The sequence below is a fragment of the Gracilinanus agilis genome, chromosome 2, assembly GCF_016433145.1.
Source record: "Gracilinanus agilis isolate LMUSP501 chromosome 2, AgileGrace, whole genome shotgun sequence".
NCBI classification, from domain to species: Eukaryota; Metazoa; Chordata; class Mammalia; order Didelphimorphia; family Didelphidae; genus Gracilinanus; species Gracilinanus agilis.
In genome coordinates this window covers 62,085,112-62,105,234 of record NC_058131.1, presented here as the reverse complement: position 1 = coordinate 62,105,234, position 20,123 = coordinate 62,085,112, and the positions used below count along the sequence as shown (strand labels likewise).

At 43.1% G+C, this 20,123-nt stretch overlaps 1 protein-coding gene across 1 annotated transcript in view; it reads right to left on the bottom strand.

Annotated features, from left to right (window-relative positions):
* Positions 1 to 10,856: 10,856 nt before the first annotated feature.
* The window catches only part of RANBP10 (RAN binding protein 10), a 146,663-nt gene continuing 137,396 nt past the window's right edge, over positions 10,857 to 20,123 (bottom strand). The window contains exons 8-14 of the mRNA XM_044663214.1: positions 18,290 to 18,398; positions 18,037 to 18,185; positions 16,628 to 16,823; positions 14,195 to 14,319; positions 13,356 to 13,501; positions 12,536 to 12,647; positions 10,857 to 10,987 (exon numbers count right to left, since the gene is read on the bottom strand). Coding sequence (XP_044519149.1) covers positions 10,857 to 10,987; positions 12,536 to 12,647; positions 13,356 to 13,501; positions 14,195 to 14,319; positions 16,628 to 16,823; positions 18,037 to 18,185; positions 18,290 to 18,398 — 968 coding nt within the window. The remainder of the gene's footprint in view (positions 10,988 to 12,535; positions 12,648 to 13,355; positions 13,502 to 14,194; positions 14,320 to 16,627; positions 16,824 to 18,036; positions 18,186 to 18,289; positions 18,399 to 20,123) is intronic.

Below are 20,123 nucleotides of genomic sequence, written 5' to 3'. Positions count from 1 at the left end.
TGAAGAGAAGTTAGGGGGAAAAGCTTTTAACAAGTCACTGGTAACTTGTTATTAGCTCCAGAGTAGTTTCAGTTAAGAGATGAGGTCAGAGGTCAGATTGCTTTGGCTTGAAAAGTAAAAGGGCAGCTAGATGGCACAGGATATAGACCCCCAAGTTGGGAGGGCCTGGGTTCAAATCGGGCCTCAAACATTTCCAGCTGTGTGACCCTGGACAAGTCACCTAATCCTGTTTGCCAGACTTTTGTCTGGAGTTGATACTAAGACAAAAAGTAAGGGTTAAAAAAAAAAAATGGAAGGAGAAGAAATAGAGGCAAGAGTATAGATGACTTTGTCTTAGGAGTTTGGCTATGAAAATAGAGAAATTGTATGGTTGTTTAAGGAGATGGCAGAGTCTAGGGTTTTCAAGGAAGGGAAAAATGTGGATGTTTGTAAGGAAGCAGGAAAGGATCAATAGTATCAAATACTAAGACAAGCTTGAATTTCAGGACTAAAAATATCTCAGACCAGGGAAAGGCCAGAGGTCAAATTGCAAGAGTTAAGTGAAAGAATAGTTAAGAAATAGAGACAATAGTTTCAGATTATATATCTAAGGAATATGGTAAGAAGAATCTTATTTATCTTATATGATAAGTATGCTTTGTGGCATGTGCTGGATTTGAGGAGCTAATTTCTGAGTTTGGAAAGGTGATCAGCATTTCCTGTTTTTCTTTTTTTTCCCCCGTAACATTGAAAAACAAATGGCCTCTGTGGATGGCTAGGAGATGAGTTAATATCATGCTAAAAAATGAAAGAAGTTCCCAATGCATTACTTAGCTATTCAAATAGGGTTTATGGAAAGATTTGGGGTTGCTAGGCAGCTCAGTGGATAAAAAGCCAGGCCTTGGAGATATGAAGTCCTGGGTTCAAATCTAATCTGATACTTCCTAGCTGTGTGATCCTGGGTAAGTCATTTAATTCCAATTGCCTAGCCCTTACCACCTTTCTGCCTTGGAACTGATATTTAGTATTGATTCTAAGATAGAAGATAAGGGTTTTTTAAAGAAAGAGGAGACAGCTGACTCCCAAAATAGAGAAAGCTTTGACTGCCTCTGATGTTACTCTTGGGCCTATGATGAGTCTTTATATTTGGTCAATTCCCATTATGTCCATGGGGGGCAAGCAGCAGTGCTCTTTGGTAGAGTGATTTGAAGCTGCCTTGTTCTTGTGTAATTACAAGGGGGGTAAAAATCCTTGCTTCTGATGTGACTTATTAGCCAAGTGTCACCTTGGATCTGGCTTTGAAAGCCTAAGGAGCATGGCTTTTGTAGAATTTGTAGACAGTCTTTCTGAACTCAGTTTTTTTGGACAACTTGACCAAGCTCTGAAACATTCAATCCAATCATTAGCAATAAATGCTCTAGTGGTTGTTATCCTTATGAGGGCCTTTGTGCTGGGCAGTTTCTTTGAGGAATCTAAGGATGGTCCACACCCAGTAACCAAAGGAGGCAACTATTATGATGGGCAGCCTTGCCTAGTGATGATGGCAACAATCATTCTGAGAATGGCCATGGCTATTGCTTTTATTTTTTTATTAAACCCTTACCTTCCGTCTTGGAGTCAATACTGTGTATTGGCTGCAAGGCAGAAGAGTGGTAAGGGTGGGCAATGGGGGTCAAATGACTTGCTCAGGGTCACACAGCTGGGAAGTATCTGAGGCCAGAGTTGAACCTAGGACCTCCCATCTCTAGGCCTAGCTCTCAATCCTCTGAGCTACATGGCTATTGCTTTGAAAAGAGATGAGGGGCAAATGAGATTTGATTCAATGAGATTTCTCACAAAAGTTATAATAACAAAGATATGTTTTAGAAAAAACAATTATCTCAAAAGATAAGTAGAAAGAGTTATAAGATCCTGCATTGTTTTTAGGTGTCATAGTACTTTTATGTAATTAAAAAATTTTTTAATATCTTCATTTCCAAATATCTCTCCCCCTTTCTTACACAACAAACCATCTTTTGTAACAAAGAATAAAAGAGAAAGTGGTTTTGCAAAACTAACCACCCAAGTAACTAAGTCTGACAGAATATATAAAACTCTATTCTAGGGGTTGGCAAACTATGGCCTGCAGGTCAAATCTGCTACACTGCTGATTTTTATATACCCCTCAAGCTAAGGATGGTTTTTATAGTTTTAAATAAAATTTTAATGGAACACAACAAAGCTCATTCATTTATGTACTGTCCACAGCAGAGCTGAGAAGATGCATCAGATACCTATAAGGCATTCTCGTAAGCTTTGTACCTGGTGCATGGTGCAAATCAGTGACCTTGAGTTTCCAGTGCCAAATATATTCTTACCTTAAAACATTTTATTTTTATTTTTATTTTTTTAACCCTTGTACTTCGGTATATTGTCTCATAGGTGGAAGAGTGGTAAGGGTGGGCAATGGGGGTCAAGTGACTTGCCCAGGGTCACACAGCTGGGAAGTGGCTGAGGCCGGGTTTGAACCCAGGACCTCCTGTCTCTAGGCCTGACTCTCACTCCACTGAGCTACCCAGCTGCCCCAACATTTTATTTTTTTTAACAACCAGTGTATGCCATCATATCAAAAATGGCAAAGGAGAAAAAAAAGTTTTATTATGGTGTTTTGAGCCCAGGGCCAAGAATGAAATTTTCCTCTAACAAGAAGCATCACCTTCAACTACACCATTAAAGAACACTGGGTTGACTTTGGAAATTAGCTTTTGTTGCAGACTTGATACTTTCTTAACGAATTCACCCTAAAGTTATAAGATTAAACCAGGAATTACATGTGAACCTTATACTGTGATAGTCAGTTCAATGACATCATATGAATCCCAAGTAAAAAGTTAAAGAAGCAAGATCTCCATTTTTACACAAATTTTCAATGAATATATTTTTTCAAACTACAGTTTCAACAGGGGTTTTTAGACCTTAATGAGTAATACAAAAGAAATTTCTCAATTTCAAAATCTATTTAACTATGTAATTGAAGAACTTCTGCCTAACCTTCAACTGGAAATGATTAATTAATCTGCTGTTTTATAACATAGTTCAACATCTATAGTCTGAGTGTTTTTTTTTTTAAATCTGAAAACCTGGCAGGTGATGATATTAAAAATGTTTGACAATTACTAACAAGTCAGGTTCTTATAGGCCCCTTCATGTTATTGCTGTCCTGAAGAACTTTCCTATTCCATAGGTCACACTGCCGATGTCTTTTTAAATTTTTATTTCTTTTGACTGCTGATGTCTTTAAAGGAGAAGGCTCTAATAATCTAGAAATCTTCTTGGGGATTGAAGAGAGAGAGGTTATTTCTACTTGTAATGGGAGAAGCTGGGAAGGTAAAGGGTCAGGTCAGTATGGGGAGGACAGAAGGGAGTTAAGTAAGGCCTGGGGCTCAAATGATTTTGCTGAGAAATGAATGACCCAATAAAAATTAACAAAAGCAGAAGTTGACACCCATAGTTATACATGGATGTATATTTTAATAAAAATAATTCTGTCAAAATACAACAGAAAGTTTCATCTTTATCATATCTTGAGTACATTTGAATAGTTTTTTTTTTCCTTAGTTAAAATGTCCCCCCTCCCTCCTCCCACCCTTTTCAAGGCTTCATGCTAGTGCCAGGTAACTCAACTCACAAATACAAAGCAGAGGCAGACCCAGTGTGCACAACTCTGATAATGTCCATTTTGTTGAAATTATTCACAAAGAGGAAATACTCTTTTTAATGAGGAGGAGGCCTAGAAAGCTGAGAGTCAGAGTCACCATCTCTGTGTCAATCAGGAGCGGCCAGGGGCTGGTAGGCTGTTCTGCTGATGTTGCTGGCAAAGTCCACATGTTTCTCTGGCTTCATGCTGAGATGTAGCTTTTCATACCTGAGTTTTGAGTGTCCAAAAGAAAACTCTCCGTTTAAACAGTTTCTCTGTCTTGACTTATTCTGTGCCTGATCCAGGAGTGTCAAAGTCCCAACATCAGCAGACTCTGCTCCTCTATCTCCAAGGGAGGAGCCAGATTCCCTGTCCTCAGAACAGCACACACAACCAAAAACACTCATCCATTGGAGAATCTGAAGTCCACTAGGGTCAAATGGCTGCTGGAGGTCCGATGGATGGAAGGCTCTTGAATTCCCCTCCCCCACCCACAGAGAGAAAACCAGAAGCTTCTAGAGGAGAGGATGGGCTAAAGGGAATGCCTCCAGGTTCATTTCCTGATATTATGGAAAATCACTCCCTGCTTCCTGTCTTTATACTATTCCTAACTCAGAACCTCTGGCCCCCATTCCTGGGAGTCCCAGTGAGCTGGGACCAAAAGGACCAACAGAGCAGGAGTTACGGAGAGCCTGGGCCTGTGAGCTGGTTTCTGTGAATCTGCCTGAATGTTAATTTCCCCTAGATAATGGCATCACAAGGTCAGAGAAAGGGTCCCTCAGTTGATGGCTGTCCCAGAGCACCCAATTACCAAGTAGTAATAGGGATCCTCTCCTAAAAATAACCTTGACCATACCTCTAGTTGGTGTGACAGCCCTTGTCAGTAATACAGATAAGGTAAGGAGAGCCTGGAAAGAAAGAAGGGGCCTGCCTCTTAGCTGACCTTCCTGGAAGGAAGCAGTCCTATGAGGACTCAAAAGAAAACCTGATTCAACCTAAGTACTCAAGAGCTCTGTGGCCTCCTGCAACTTGAGAGTGCCCTGGAGATGTTCAGAGATGGCAATGACTCCTGAGGGAGGAAGGCCCACAAACCTTGGAGCTGGCTATCTCCAGGTTTCAGGAGAAACAGTGACTTGTTACCTTGTACCTAGATCTACACTGTCCACCTGGGACTGAAGGGCCCCCCTCCATGGGGAAGGATAAGAAATGTAAACAACTTGGCGTCAGCTGAAATATTGAGATAAGGCACAGAAAACAAAGAGGAAACCTTGTCTAGGGAGTGGCCAATGGGAAATGATCCCCTTCTTCCTCTCAGTATGTCTGCTCTGATGACTCTCTGGGGGGGGGTGGGGAGGGGGTCCTTCACTGACCTTCAATCCTTTCCCACCAAACTAGCCATTCACCTGAATCCACAGGGATCTATCTATCTGCCCAAATTGGCATCTTATGGCATGGTGCCTTCTTCTTCCTGAAGCCTCTCTCCTTCCAGTCACAGTGAGTGATTTTGTGATACTTCCCAACTAAGCTGTCAAGGCAGAGTAGAAAACGCACTGGCCTAGAAGACGGCCTTCATTCTAGTTCGCCTGCATTTGCTTTTTACATGCTATGTGTCCTTAGGTTTCAAAGTCTTCAATGAAAGGTTTGGCTCAAGATGATCTCTAAGGCCCTTTCTAGCTCTAATTCCTAAACTTGGCTGGTGTCTAACTCAAGAAGCAGCTCAGTGTCCTCAATTCTTTGGCCCTAGAAGTCAGATGCTATTGACTTTCGAGAAGGAAAGTAATTTCTACCACAAATGTGCATGTAGGCATAGAAAATTCTCTTGGAGGAGGAGGAGGTAGCATGGTCTGGCCTCCCTGATGCTCATTTTAGACATCAAGGCACTTACAAAAATGAATTCTCCTTCTTTCTTCCCCTTGCTCCAATTATACTATCTTTCTTATTCTTTAAAAGGGGGAGGAAAAAAGGCTAAAACAGATTTTTTCCCCCTTTTTTTTTTAACCCTTAACTTCTGTGTATTTGCTCCTAGGTGGAAGAGTGGTAAGGGTGGGCAATGGGGGTCAAGTGACTTGCCCAGGGTCACACAGGTGGGAAGTGTCTGAGGCCGGATTTGAACCTAGGACCTCCTGTCTCTAGGCCTCTCAATCCACTGAGCTACCCAGCTGCCCCCTTAAAACAAATTTTGACCAAGCTTTAGGTTTGGATTTCTCTTCGTCTGCTCTGGAAGAGACCTCATGCTCCTAGGTGTTTCTAGAACTATTCTGGTCTTCTGAAGGTTTCCTCAGACAAGCAGGAAACAATTCGTACTATGACAGAGATGACCCTTTGAGGGACACCTGAGAATGAGTGGCAGTTTCTCTATTTTTTTCTCATTCCATATTAATGACACATTATATTTCCTTGGGGTGCTCAGTTCCCAAACTACTAAACATTGGCCACTAGAATCTGCATTCTGGGTTTTTTCCTTTCTCCCAAATCCAGATGAACAAAGTCTCAGGAAGGCATCTCTCACTGGAAGTGAAGTGTTAACACTAGTTAAGGGTCAGGAGGCCAAGGTTCAGATCTCACATCTGCTACTGACTTTGTTCAAATCATTTCTTGGGGAACCAACTCCAAAGAGACCCAAAGAACGAAGACCAATCGGCACCCTCTGGCTAACACCCTAACAAGAGAGACTGTCAAGCTGCCTATTGCTAGTTTGATGAACCTGGGATAGGAAAGATGGAGGACATCTCTTGTTATATAAAGGCAATGCTGGATCATGGAGGCAAAGATTCAATGATCACACTCCCAGTTTAATCTTCCTTTGCTTTGTGGTTAGGGGTTTTGCATGAAGGATTTCTACCCACTGGGGTTCCAACACAAGCTGGTATATGAATGACAGAGAAGATGCCTACAACCACCACCCAAATGACCACACTACACCCTTGCATCCTAGTGGGGAATGAACCTGATTTTAATGCTGCAGAGGCTGCCTCAATCTACAAGGGCACATCATGTACTCACAGGTGTTGTTCATCAACAAAAACTGGAGCAAATGCTGAGCAAGTCCAGAGGAGGTTCCATGTTTTCGTCACATCTATTAATGGACCAGAGTTAAAGGACACATCAAACCTCCTCTTTGGACTTCATTCAGGGCAATTGAATGGATAAATAGTACGCTCAAGAGTTGGAACGTTGATGTTCAGATTGCTCTCAACTTTGTTTTCTTTGCCTGGGAAAGAACTAATGGAACAAGTTCAAATGGTTGCCAGAGGCTCAAAGCTCATTACCTATGCAACTATGAAGGATTATGTGGAGCAGTGTATGGACAAAACCATTCTTCTCAGGCCTGTAGCTATGGAAATAGTAAAACCTGAAACAGAGAAAGAGGCTAAAAGAAAACTAGGTACTTGGTTTGAGTTTGCAGGGGTTCTGAGGCACTCTGAAGTGATTACGAGTTCCTGAATTTGGCTATGGCAGTAACATCTTGGGCTAAAAAGAACATATCCCATCCTTTTCTGTCTTTGCAGCTCCAGAGTGAAACCACATTCAATTATTACAATGCCAGCTCTGGTGACAGTTGATACAAGACATATAACCAGAAAAAGCCTTGTCTCTGGGACTATGCAAGATGACATCCTTGATGCTATCAGGTCCTTGGAATAATAGGTTATATATCAGATTGAACTGGCTTGATTCATTAAGAAAAAATTATCATCTCTCAGTGACTTAGTTTCTTCATCTGCAAAATTAAAGAATTGAATTAGATGATCTCTAAGGTATCTAGGAATTAAATCTAATATCTGTTACATGCAGAATACTGTATTAGATTCTCCCAAGGCTAGGGACTGAGTAGTCCTGGAAGCCTGGAACAAGGGATTCCATATTAGAATTCTAAGCCTACTAGAAGGTGTCAGGCTACATGTAAGCTTCTAAAGGACTCGCCTTTTTCCTATATAAGCTAGAGAAGCTCTTTCTGCCTAACACCATCCTAAACTCCTCATAGGCTCTTTGGGCTGAACCTAGGGCAGGAAATACTGGGACTAAAAGGCCAGAGTAGAAAGCAGACTGGATTTCCTTTACTCTCTACCTCTTAATGTGCCCTCAATAGTAACACCCTGAGGATCATCTCTTCCAAGTACTTCATTTAGACAATCCTCTTCATCCAGGCTTCCTAATTTCACCTCCACATCACTCTTACCTTGTTTTTTCTTTATCCTAACAAAACAAAAGCATAGGTGAGCCCCAACTACCTCACTTATTCTTTCCCAATTATGACAGGGCTCCTATGAATACCATTTGGCCACAAATCTCCAAAATTCTGTTTCTGGGTCTAAAACAATGAGCTAGAATTGATCTTCCTGAAAGGCTTTAAAGTTGCTCTGTTCTCTCCTTCCAGAGTTCACATGCCAACCTACTGCTTAGAGAGCAGGAGTTGCATTTTCAATTGACAGAATTTGTGATAAGCAAGAGACAAGACTAGGAAATACTAAGCTGGTGAATCTTACCCAATCAGTTTCTAAAAAATGCTTCTGCTATCTTCAGAGTGCTCAAAACAGACTCCCACTTCACTCAGTACTGCCTCGTAAAGACTGCGAAGGGACCCAGAGGAAGCCTCAAGCCCACTGTGGAATTTAGATGCTTACCACAAATTCCAAAGACTGAAGAGCAGAAGGAAATCAGCAGGGCAATCCAGCTCTGAGAACTGGCAACTTTGAACTTGTGGTGGCTTTCATTTCAGAAATGATGAGATGACTGTATTAGAGGTGAGGATCTGCAGACAACTGTTTTCTAGAAGGCTTTGGCCACACAAACCAGAAGGTATGAGAATTGTTCTTTTTCTGCCAGCTAGCGATACCTACTCATTCCTGCTTGTCCCTATTAAATAAAAAAATCATAATTCATATTCTCATAGGATCAAAGACTTTGGATCTAGAAGGCATCTTAGAGATCATCTAGTACAATTCTTTCATTTTATAGATGAAGAAACTGTCTCCTAGAGAAGGTAAATGACTTGTCCAAGATTACCCAGTTTAGAACTCAGCTCCTCTGACTCCAAATTCAGTGCTCTTTCCAGTCTATGAAACCGCTTGTTTTTATCCATGTGAGATACAACAATATAGGTTAGGAATCAAAGAATCTAGTTTGAAATCTTGACACTCTGCTACTTACTACTGCCTTGAGGCCATGAACTCTCTTCCTTTTTGGCATCTATACTAGGAGACTGATTTGATCCTCTAGGACCTTGATCAAAAGTCACCAGAGTTTACTAGAAGACAACAGTAGAGTTAGAGATAAGAAGAAATTTCAGCACAGATGGGAACAGGACCTTAGCCAAGACCTTCCCTGTTCTAAAGAGAGAAGCTAGGAGGAGGACAGGACTGAAAGAAGAATGCCCCAGATCCATGCTAGCAGTCTTTTTTGGAGAGAACTCTGAGTCAGGAGGTACAATGTTTTCATTCTGTCAGGAGCAAGCTCAGGCCCAGAGACCTACTCAGGGAAATATTACAAGGAGTGGGAGGAGGGAAAGATCCTGAAAACAAACATCTGTGCCTGAGGAGGCAGAGTGATTGCATCTGGCTTCCAGGAAGCCGATACCAGTATGCTCTGAATCAGAGCTTAAGGTCATCTGAACAAGTGGGAATCCCCTGGACTACTTACTTCCTCTGTTGGCCTCTCCAGCAGAATCAAGGGCCTGTGCTAACCTCCTGAACATGATAACCAGAATTTATTGAGTGACTACATCACATACAGACCAAGGTGATGATGGGCCTGCAAAAATAGCCAAGTTCCTCAAAGTCTCATTTTACCAAGAAGAACCATTTAAAAAAAAATTTCAAGACATCAAAATAAACTCTAAAGAAGGAAAAAAAGCAAACTAATAACCCAACCAATATAGCTGATGTCTCTTGAAAAGATGGAATTCAGACTACCAGTCATTGTTCTGTGAGTCAATACTGTTTTGAAATCTGGGCTTGGCATGGGAACATCAGTACTCCAGAGAGCTCTAAGCCCTGCAGAAGCCTGGATCCCTATCTCAGAAAAAGGTTTGACCTACTTCTCAAAGTATCCAGCCCCTACCCACAGGCTCATTATAACTACATATCCTCATAAGGGGGGCCTCCACAATCAAAACTGACATCTCCAGGGCCCAGTGCCCAGTTCAACCCATGGCCTATTCTTGCCCTGGTCTAGAGAGGTGTCCTCTCCTGCCACTTTCAGAGAGTCGACCATAGAGTAGACAGGGAAGTTCAGATTTAGAAGCATAAGACCTAGGTCAGTCTTCAGTGACTCTGGGCAGTTCTCATTCTCTTTCAGAGCCTGTTTTTTCATCTGTAAAATGAGGGTTTTGGAGCAGATAAAGTGGAAAAGTTCCTGGCCAACTCTAAACTCTTGTGACCCACCTCCCTCTTCCCCTGGGTCCTCTCTCAACTCTGGCCACATCCAACACAACAAAGTTCCTACTGTGTTTTCTTCAACTGACTTTATGGTTTGGAAGTTCAGCTAGGAACATGGTAGAAGTAAATTAACAAATAGGTTGAGGTGACAGAGATGAGTTTTTTAAGTAAGTGGAACCTCCCCCTCCCCCTAAAAACATACAGTCTGGACTGCCTCTCCCCAAAGTGTCCAGACAACTAGCACTACGATAAATACTGTGTTTGTTTATATATATATATATTTATATATAATCTCATTTTTTTACTTAAGAAAATAATAAGCTATCACCAACTTGGATGAGCTTTATCATCACTAAATTAGCAGAAACCAGCTCAGCACAAACTCTCCAGAGATAAATACTGGTGGCTCAGTCAGAAAAAAATATAGATAAAAAACCAAAAACAACCAATTCCCTCTGCCTCCCCCAGCAATGACCCCTAAGAGTGGAAGGTGCTATCATTAGGGTAACCAGCCAAATACTGGGTGTATTGTCCCTGCTGTTGCTGCACATGATGGAAGAAAGAGTCAAGGAGAGGTTGGGAGAAAGGGAATAGGGAAGGAAAGAGGGCAGAAAAAGAGAGGGAAGAGGAAAGAGGAGGGAGGAGCTAACTCTGCCAGCAGCTTCCAGGTCTCTGAGACAAAAATGTGACAAGGGGCCATGATGATAATGAGAGTGAGCCCTGAGTTCTTGGGCTAGCCCAGAGTGAGGAAGGGCAGCATGGAAACAGCAAGGGGCCAGGCTGGGGCAGCTCTGTAGGATGGCGCTCCCCTCTTACTCAGGTGGCTAGTGCAAATAGTCATCAACTCTGGCAAATGAACAGGAGCCCAGGCCAACTCGGGCCATAAGCCGAAGACACTCAGATGCTTGGCCCAAGGCGAGCATCAATGGGGGCTGCTTTGGCAGGTTTTGAGATTCTGTAGGGAGAAAGAAAAGATCAGGTTATTCTCTCAAAGGTCTGAGCTCTCAACATTATTACTTAAGGCTAAGCATATACCCTGTAGTCAGATTTGGGAGGGTTGAGTATTTAATATTTGGGTTTGGGTCCCATGTAGCAAAGTCTCTACCACGGACATACAGGAAACTCAGCATAGGAACATGCCCTAAAGAATCTTGTTTGGGAGGATACAGTTCACAGGGGGCAGGGGGAGATTAGGTTGCATGCAAGCTCTTGTCCAGATCCCTTTGTGGCCAAGTGTATATATATATATCTGTTTGTTTTACCTTCTATCTTAGAATCAATATTAAGTATTAGTTCCAAGGCCAAAGAGAGGAAAGAGCTAGGCAACTGGAGTTAAGTGACTTGCACAGGGTGGTCACAAAGCTGGGAAGTATCTGAGGCCAGATTTGAACCCAGGACCTCCCATCTCCAGGCTTGGCTCTCTATCCACTGAGCTACCCAGCTGTTCTCAAAGGCATATATTTGTAAGACAATAGCATAGTGACAGGGATATAGTCTATGATGAGGGTCAGGGACCTGACCTGTGTGGCCCGGATTGGAATCCTTATGTGGTTAAGTTTAGGGGTGACTACTATTACAGATCAATTTGTAGTCTGAATTAGGGGTTGGTCTGTGGTCACCTTTAGAGTTGGGTTAAGGTTGAGGGAAGGGAGTCTCTGTTTGTGACCAGGGTTAGAATCAGTCTGGGATCAAAGTTAGAGCTTTACTCTGTGGCTGAGGTCAATCTACATTGAAAATTAAAGTTAACAGTCTCTAATCAAAGCTTAGGGAGAAGGGGGGGGGGTCAGACCATGATCAGCATTAAGGGTTAATTTGTGGCTAGGGTTAAGAGTCAATCAGGATCCAAAGTTAAGATTCCATCTGGGGCAGAAGTTAGATTATTATTTTGGTATGAGAGATCGAGGAGGAGAATGTCAGGCTTGTTCACATTAGGGGACTCAATCTGTGTTCAGAGTTAGATATCATCAGTCTAAGACTAAAGACTATAATCTGTGGCAATAACCAAGACACTCCATCTATAAAGAAAGTTGGGGAAAGGGTCAGTCTGTGGCTAAGGTTATGGGTCAAACTATGACCATAGTTAGGGGTTAGGAATGGGATTTAGTCCAGATCCTAGGGTGATGTATCAATCTACTATCAGAGTTGAGAATCAGTCTGAGATTAGAATTGAGGATCTTGGGTCAGAGGCTCAGTCTATGACCAAGGCTGAAGATTAGTTCGGTCCATCCCTTCACAGCCCTATGAGGCCCTGCATGCATTTATATGTGGCCTGCAGGCAGTAAACAATCCTATGTGATCCCTTTATGGCCCCAGTGGGTCTGAGTCCAGCATAAACCCTTTGATCAGAGACAAGAGAGGAGGGAGGAAAAATTTCCTTAATCATTTCACTCAGGTTCTGTCTAAGCCTAAGCTGGGTAAGTTCTTTGAGGAAGTCAGAAGAGATCCAATTCCTCTGACTCTCAGGGAAGGGAAGAGCAGTCTTGCCTGGGGACTCTTTTCCTACCTAAAATAGCACTATTGAGAGCTGCACACACAGGCTCCCTCTGGATAGGGTCTAACTGCTGACCAACTGGGCAGTTCCATGGGTCGGAGTATGCTAATAAGCTGAATGCATCCTGGAAGGAAAAAAGCAGATGGGAGAACTGGTAAGAATGGATAGCTCCAACTTCCTGCAAAGCCCTCCCCTTCCAAAGCCTCCCGTCCATCTCCTCAGCTGGAGTGCTGGGGTTGAGTATACAAGCTCCAACAGACGTGCTTTCCTCCCCCCATCTCTGAGGAGCTCCCCTTCAGGCAGAGTAAAAAGCTGTCCTCTTCATGAAGGCTCCCTACCAACCCCCTGAGACTGCTGGCCTGGTCCTAGAGCCCTGAGCAGCAGCTGGGAAGGAGCTCAGGGGCTTCTCCTGAAGCAGGAGTTTCTGGAGCTGAACTGCAGAGGAGGTTGGGGCTAAAATATGAAGTAGGATCCTTGAAGCCCCTTAAAGGGTCAATCCTGACATAACAAGCTGTTGCTGCCCCTTCTTTCCCTCAAGCACAAAAATCCCCTCCCTATGTGGCATGGCTGCCACCAAATCTGGGAACTCTGTCTCCTAAGCCACTCCTGTCACCCACTTAATTGGGCTTTGATCCCCGGCTTTCATCACGTATGTGATCAAAGGGCTCCTCTATCCTGCTTGCTCAAGATGTTTCTCACCCTTGGTCAGGGTCTAGGGTTGGGACACTACTTTTCCTACAGGATTTAAGGATACATGGATGGAGGTGGAATTGTCAGGCCAGGGAGCTGCCTGGCCCCCAACTCCTCAGGCCCAGGGCACTCCTGGAATTACCTGCAACATCTCTTTATGTGCCAGGTTCTTGCCATACTCTCGGCATAGCTGTTCACTGAGGGTCTGCAGCTCCCGGCCAAACAAGATAATTCTTTCTGTGGCAGCCTGGTTGCCTCCACAGAGCTGCCGCCGAGGACGCCCATCTTCTGTGCCAAGGGGTGAAGGAGATAAAAAATAAATATTAAGAACAGGTTAGCAAGAATTCTAGGGGTTGCCTAATGGCACTCTTTTCCTATCACAAAGCTTTAAGATGGTGGCAGTCTTGGCTTAAGCTAAAAAGGGTGATGGCTATGTGGAGGCCCTTGAATGGCCGGAGGCTAAGGTTGCTTGTGGATGGTCTGTGATTGGGTCTATCTACATAGCCAGACTTCAGGAAGCAGGAGAAGTCAGTTGGCAATCTAAAGAGGATCACCTTAGAGTCAACAAGCTCTATCTTGACCTGGCATGCTCTATATCAGACAGTCTGTATTCTTTGACTACTAAATTGTGGTGATCTCCGAGTCAAGAACTGAAAATAATTCTAGACATCTGTTCAGCTTTTGAAATATTCCAGTGTACAACTTCCCTGAGAGGAATACAGGGTGCCAGCCCCTGCACTATTAAAGAATGCCTGGCCAAAGGTAGACCAGGGATTTCTCTAGACCACTTGGGATCTTAAATTCCCAACAGACCTCACTTGCTCAGTTCCAGCTCCAGTTGTTCTCAGGCTTTAGTCTCCAATGATGTAGGCTGAGAAACATATGGTGAAAGCCACTTCCCTATATGGTTTATTTCTGAGGATGATCAATGAAGGATAATACAAGGGGGAAAAACTGATTCCTGAGTTGGCAGGCCCTTACCCATACTAGATTCATCTGTCTGCAGGATTTCTTCATGTTTGTAGGCACCATTCATGATCCGGGTGGATGAGTTCTCTAGCACTCCATTGGGATAATGTTCTGCTTCCATCTCCATCTCACTGTCACTGAGAAAGAAGGAAGAGAAGATATTGGCCAAGACAGGTCAGAAAAGAAAAGATGCTTGGATTTGCCTGGGGCTCTCCATTTCACCAAGCAGGAAACTGGAGCTTGCCTTCCTGAAGCCTGTCCCTATGTTGCTGAAGGAATTCAAGTAGCACTTGCAAAGGCATCTCTGACCATTACTTCAATTCAGCTGAAGTGAAATGGACATGTGTTTGGCAAGTACCTGCTATTTACTCATTATTCCATGATGGGCTGGGGCATGATTTCTCATGTTCCATCACTCTGCCCCATCAATCTGCCCCCTCACAGGCCTCTCTCCTCCCCCTTTGGTGCCACTCTCCCTCCATCATTTTCCCCATGTTAGCCAATGTCAAATTCTTCTTCTATAATCACAGGGTCACAGAATCTTATGACTCAGAGCTAGAGGGGGCCTTCACAGTAACCTAGCTAAATACCTTTATTTTTGCTGATGAGGAAGAAAAAGAGGGCCAGACAGGTAAAGGTTAGAAAGACATCAAATGGTTGGGTCAGTGCTTGAAATCAGGTCTTTCCAACTCCAAATGCACAAAATCATCCATCCCTCTGTCATCCTAATCCTAGTCTTTCTCCTCGCCCCTTTCAGATTCCCCCTCTTTCCTTAGATGTCCTTTTTCCCCTGACATTCTGCCCACTGTCCAATGAAGGTGAAATTCTTTGTAAGATAAATCCCACAGGACACCAAAGGGAGCCTTCTCAGATTTCTGGCTATTCCAGCTAGACTTGCAGGGCCTAGCCAGTTCTGGTGGAAATGGCCATCTTAAAAATGGCATGGAAGAGAAAGCTTAACTAAGACATCCCTCATGTCTTTAATGGGTGGGTGAGGAGACACCAATCCCAGTACCATGAGGAATAGAGCATCCTGACCTGATCTGGACAAGGGGTTGGGCCTTAAAGAGGTCTAAGCTAGTTTAACAATGAAGTTTGCTTATTTGTCATGGAAGACAAACTGTATTCCACAGACTCATTCACAGGCTGCTGAACTTGAGAAATTGCCTCAGAACTGTCCTCCTCTTCCTACCTTCAGCTCAAGTCCAATCTAGCCCACTGAGGCAATAGTAGAAAGTGAAGAGCTCTTGTGTATTTGGTCATCCTAAAGGGTCTTATTACTTTCAGCAGATTTGACTGTGGAGCTCAGAAATGCTGTATGGGTTAAAAGGAACGTTCATACACCAGAAACGCCAGGAGCACATGGGGAAGTAATGGTGAGAGCTGAAAAGAATAAGAGAATAGATGCTCCCCACCTTCCAAGGGCATGAAAATTCCTGCGGCCCTGAGGCAGAGTCTTGTCTTGGAGTAGAGGTGTGTGGGAATGTAGATAAGGGATAGAGTATATTTTATGGATTAGCTTAAAGAGGAAAAGAGGAGAATTTGGATACAAGCCCTGGGAGAGGATTCTGACAAGGAGAGAAGGATTGTGGGAGTTTACTGGCATTAACTGAAAGTCATTCTCACTCCTATTTTGGCTGAAATGGAAGGAGGTTTTGCTCTTACAAATTTCCCTTGGTAGTCCTAATCTCTTGGAAAGATTAGGGACTTCCTTGGTTGAGAGTTTGCTTTGGAGTGGACTGCCTTTTCCCTGATATAGAGACCATCTGCCTTGATCCATTTGCCAGAAATCCCATTGGCCAAGGTAATCCAAGGGTTGTCAATTAGGATTTTGAATTATCTAGTGAAGCCAACCCCAGGCTTTAGGCAAGGACTCAAAAACACCTGTGAGTCTTCCTTCCTTCCTCTGTTTCCTCTTTATTAATCCATATAAATTAGGATAGGGATAGTCAGATAGCTTTTGGGGTATTAGTTAAGAGCAGGGAGCTGTGGCAGGGCCCAGAGAAGACAAGAAGGCCATCCTCTTGTGAGGTGTGTAAAGGCTGGGTGGAGCCTAGATTTTAATAGTGTTAGGATCTTGCCTACCAGTTTCCCTTACTCCAACCATCAAATAAACTTGTTTTTCTATAGCCTAAGTGTTTTGTGCTTTACTGGCCCTGGGAAGGTTCCTAGGTGAGTTTTATCATCTCTCATCCATCTAGGAAGGATCCTTATTTCAGATGCTTAAGCAAAGGAAGTGTCAACACGATGATCAGAGGGCTCAGGGTACCTGGAGACAAGTTCAGACTCAGACTGCTACAAGGAGGAAGGTGGGATCAGGGTAAAAAAATAGGGATGTGTTAGCCAGTCAGGAGCTGCCAGGAGCAAGGCTCTCCAAGTGGCCACTGCTTCTGCCCCTTGGTTTGCCCCAAGGGGAGATAAAAAAAAAGAAGGGGAGTATAGTACCTGGTCTCTTGGTTACTTGTACTACTGTGCTGCTGGGATTTGGTGGAGTCTGTGGAGTTGGACTCTGAGTAGTTGACTGACGAAGGGGAGGAGGATGATGATGACGATGATGAGGAGCTCAGGGCTGGGTATTTACTGTGACTCTGTTTGCTTTTGGTAGATGTGACCCCATTGCTACAGCTTGGGCTTTCTGCTCCTGAAAGCCAAGAGAATAGAGTCAAAAGGCTGGATGGGTGACAGGTGGCAGAAAACATAGCCAAATAAGAAAGTGACAATGCAACCTATTGATTCCCCTCTCCCTGTAGCCATGAAAGTATGTTGCCAGAAATAGCTACTGAAGAGAGAGCCCCCAGAGACCTCCTTGCCAGGGGCCTAAAAGTTGTTGAATATTGATCTCTCCAGTAACCATTGTATAAGAAAAAATTGTGGAATCCTGTGAAATCCTGGAAAAATAATGTCAGTGACACATGGGTTTTACTCCAAGACATATACTGGCAAGTTTTCTCTACCCCAGACTATCCTGAGGATTGAAGCTTCCCTAGTAGAACCTACTTTAGAATAGAACCTCAAGGAAACTCTAGGTTTAGGGTTCCAATAAAATCAGTAACATCATTATTATTGTAAACCATAGAAGCTGCTCTGGGTACTTCCTAAAAACAAAGCAGATCCTCTCACCTATCTAGCAGTATTCTTGCCAAGACCTAATGGAAAGCAGCTACCTCTCACTCCATCCCTGGTCAGGGAATCCAGAAATCCTTTCCCTCTTCTAAAAGCTGTTCCAGGAACACCTAGGAAACTAGCCTTATCTCCTTTCACTGGCCTTTTCTTTCCACACTCTTTCTCCAAACCTGTTCTTCTACCTCCTCCTCAAGAGTAACCATGTTCTATGCCCCTGTTCATGTACTCCATGATCACGTGATCTAGTACACTCAACATCTGTCCCATTATATTATGCTTCAGGGCATCCCTTCTTGTGAGTTATCAGGGATCTTAGTAATCACAAGGATATATCTCTAAAAGGGTCAGGTTCTGGTTGATAAGTCAGTTGTAGTCTTTATCCAGAAGCTTAAAGACCAGTTCCTTACTAACAAGAATGATGACAGTTTAGATTTTTCTAGTGTTTTAAGATTAATAAAGAAATGTTTTTCAAACCAATCCTGTGAAGTATGTAGTGCAAATGTTATTCCCATTTTACAGATAAGGAAAACTAAGACTCAGAAAGGTTAAAGGTTTGCCTAGGGCCACATAGTTACTGAGTTAGTAGAGTTTAGCTGGAGTCAGCAACACTCCTGAAAAAGAGATAAAACCCAAATCTGGGCCAAGAGTTTCTGAAGAAAGATTCTTAAACACTTTTCACTTTACCCCCTTACTATGGACGTCAAAGAGCAAAAGCTTGACAATGGCCTCACCGGTGTTGTGCAGATGGGAATTGCTGGGTCCATGTCTAGGGCTGAGGCTGGGGGACCCTGGGTAACTGTCTTGGGATTTGGGGCTTCGAGCACTGAAGCATCGAACCTCACTGTCTGTTCCATTCACCATCTCCACAAACTGCCGGCACCTGGAAGGGAAGGAGCAGAGGGAAAAATTTTTAAGTAAATACTTTGTCCCATAATGTCTGTGTAAAAGCTACAATCAATGAGATGGCCTAGACCACCAACTTACTTTAACATGAAGAGCAGGTTGGGGTTGTGTTCCAGGAGACCAGGGTAGAGCTGCTGGGTGGCCTCGATGGCCTCTCCTACTCGGCCTGCCAGCATCAGCTTTTGTATTCCTATAGCCAGGAGCACAGCAGTCAAGACACAACAGCAAAAGAGAAACACTTCTCAACAGAGAAACAGAGGCCAGCTCAGCACTCAAGACATCAGTTCAGCAAACATTGATTAAAGAATCTACAATGCACAAGGTCCTACATTTGGTTCTAAAGACAGAAAGATATAACACAAATCCTGCCCCTGCCATCCAGAAGTTTATGCAAGTTTATGCTCTAGGGATAGGGAAGAGACACATACAAATAATAAAGACATAAAGAAGGCCAAGAAAAGTAAAAAGGAAAGATACAGGCAAAGTAGAAGAAATTTGAGGAGGGAGGGACAATTTTACCAAGGGAATGTCTGCATTTCCCTGGCACCACGAAGAAATGAAGGGATTTCAAGAGGCCAAGATGAAACCCAGCACAGGTGTGAAGAAAAGGGAAGCAAAGGCACAAAGGGGAGATAAGGCAGGACAAATGTGAGAGATGAAGACTCCAGAGAGTCTGGGAAAAAGAAGAGATGATAGAACTGGAGGGTTTGATGCCACACTGACTGGCTCAGTGGGCCGGCATCAGCATTCCCCATCTTTTTTTTTGGGGGGGGGAGGGGGAAGGGTCAATAAGGAACTGGGAAAGTTCTGGAAGAGTGAGAGGATCATTGGATATAGAGCTGGAAGGGTTTCTGGCAATCCCCTAGGACAAGCTTCTCAGGTCATCTACAAGAAAATGCCTAGTTAATCACATCAAAAGATCATTGACTCAGAGATGAAAGGGCCCACAGGCCTCTAAATTCAACTCCCTCCTGTAAACAGATGAAGAAAATTTGAAGCAGAGAAGTTAAATAATATGGCCAGGGTCACACAATTAAACATCTGGAACCAGACTAGAATCCAGATCCTTCTGACTCCTAGTGCTCTATCTATGATGACATGCAGAGCCAGATTTTGAACTCATGTCTCTGGACTGCAGCTTTGGTGCTTTTTTCAACATTGATTTCAGAAGATGACTTCACAATTAGGGAGAGGGTAGATGGATTAGAAAGGGAAAGAATCTGGTGAGAAAGAGACAAATCAGGAGAATCAACAAGCTTGGCCACCATGGACAGCAGTCACTTAGGCTTTGACAGGAAGACTTCCAATGACATCTGGACCTAGTAATGAAAAAAGCTGGGGAGCATGTTAGAGTCCTAGTAAGACAGACAGCAGGGAGACCTAGTGAAGCCAGAAGAGACCCAGGCAAATCTACTGAGGCACTATTTTGCTTTGAAATTTCCTTCCTCAGGCAAAGTGCCTAGGAACTTTTTTTCCTTCTAATTTTAAATTGTTATTAAAATTTTAACATTTAGTATCAAGCTTATGTAAGGACTACATTTAAACTACTTCATTTCAACACCTAAGACACCTAAACTTTTCCATCCTTCCCTCTAAGTTCCCATCAGGATTCTCTGTACATTCCTTCTCATTCCCTTTTACGCTTCATATTTGTAGTGTGTTTGGGTTTTTGGGGGCTGTTTTTTCATGAAGCACGATTTCATGCAAATATGGTCTTTCCAAATTTTTTTTGAATTCTTCAAATTTAATGATCTTAAGTTAACATTAGAGTAATCCACTGTTAATGTAAGATAATTTGACTGTTTTCCTATTGCTGAAATTTTCCATTGTTTCCAACATATATAACACTGCTATGAAAATGTTTAACATGAGTTCTTTTTTGCTATTGATCATTTTTGCAAGATATATTCCTTCA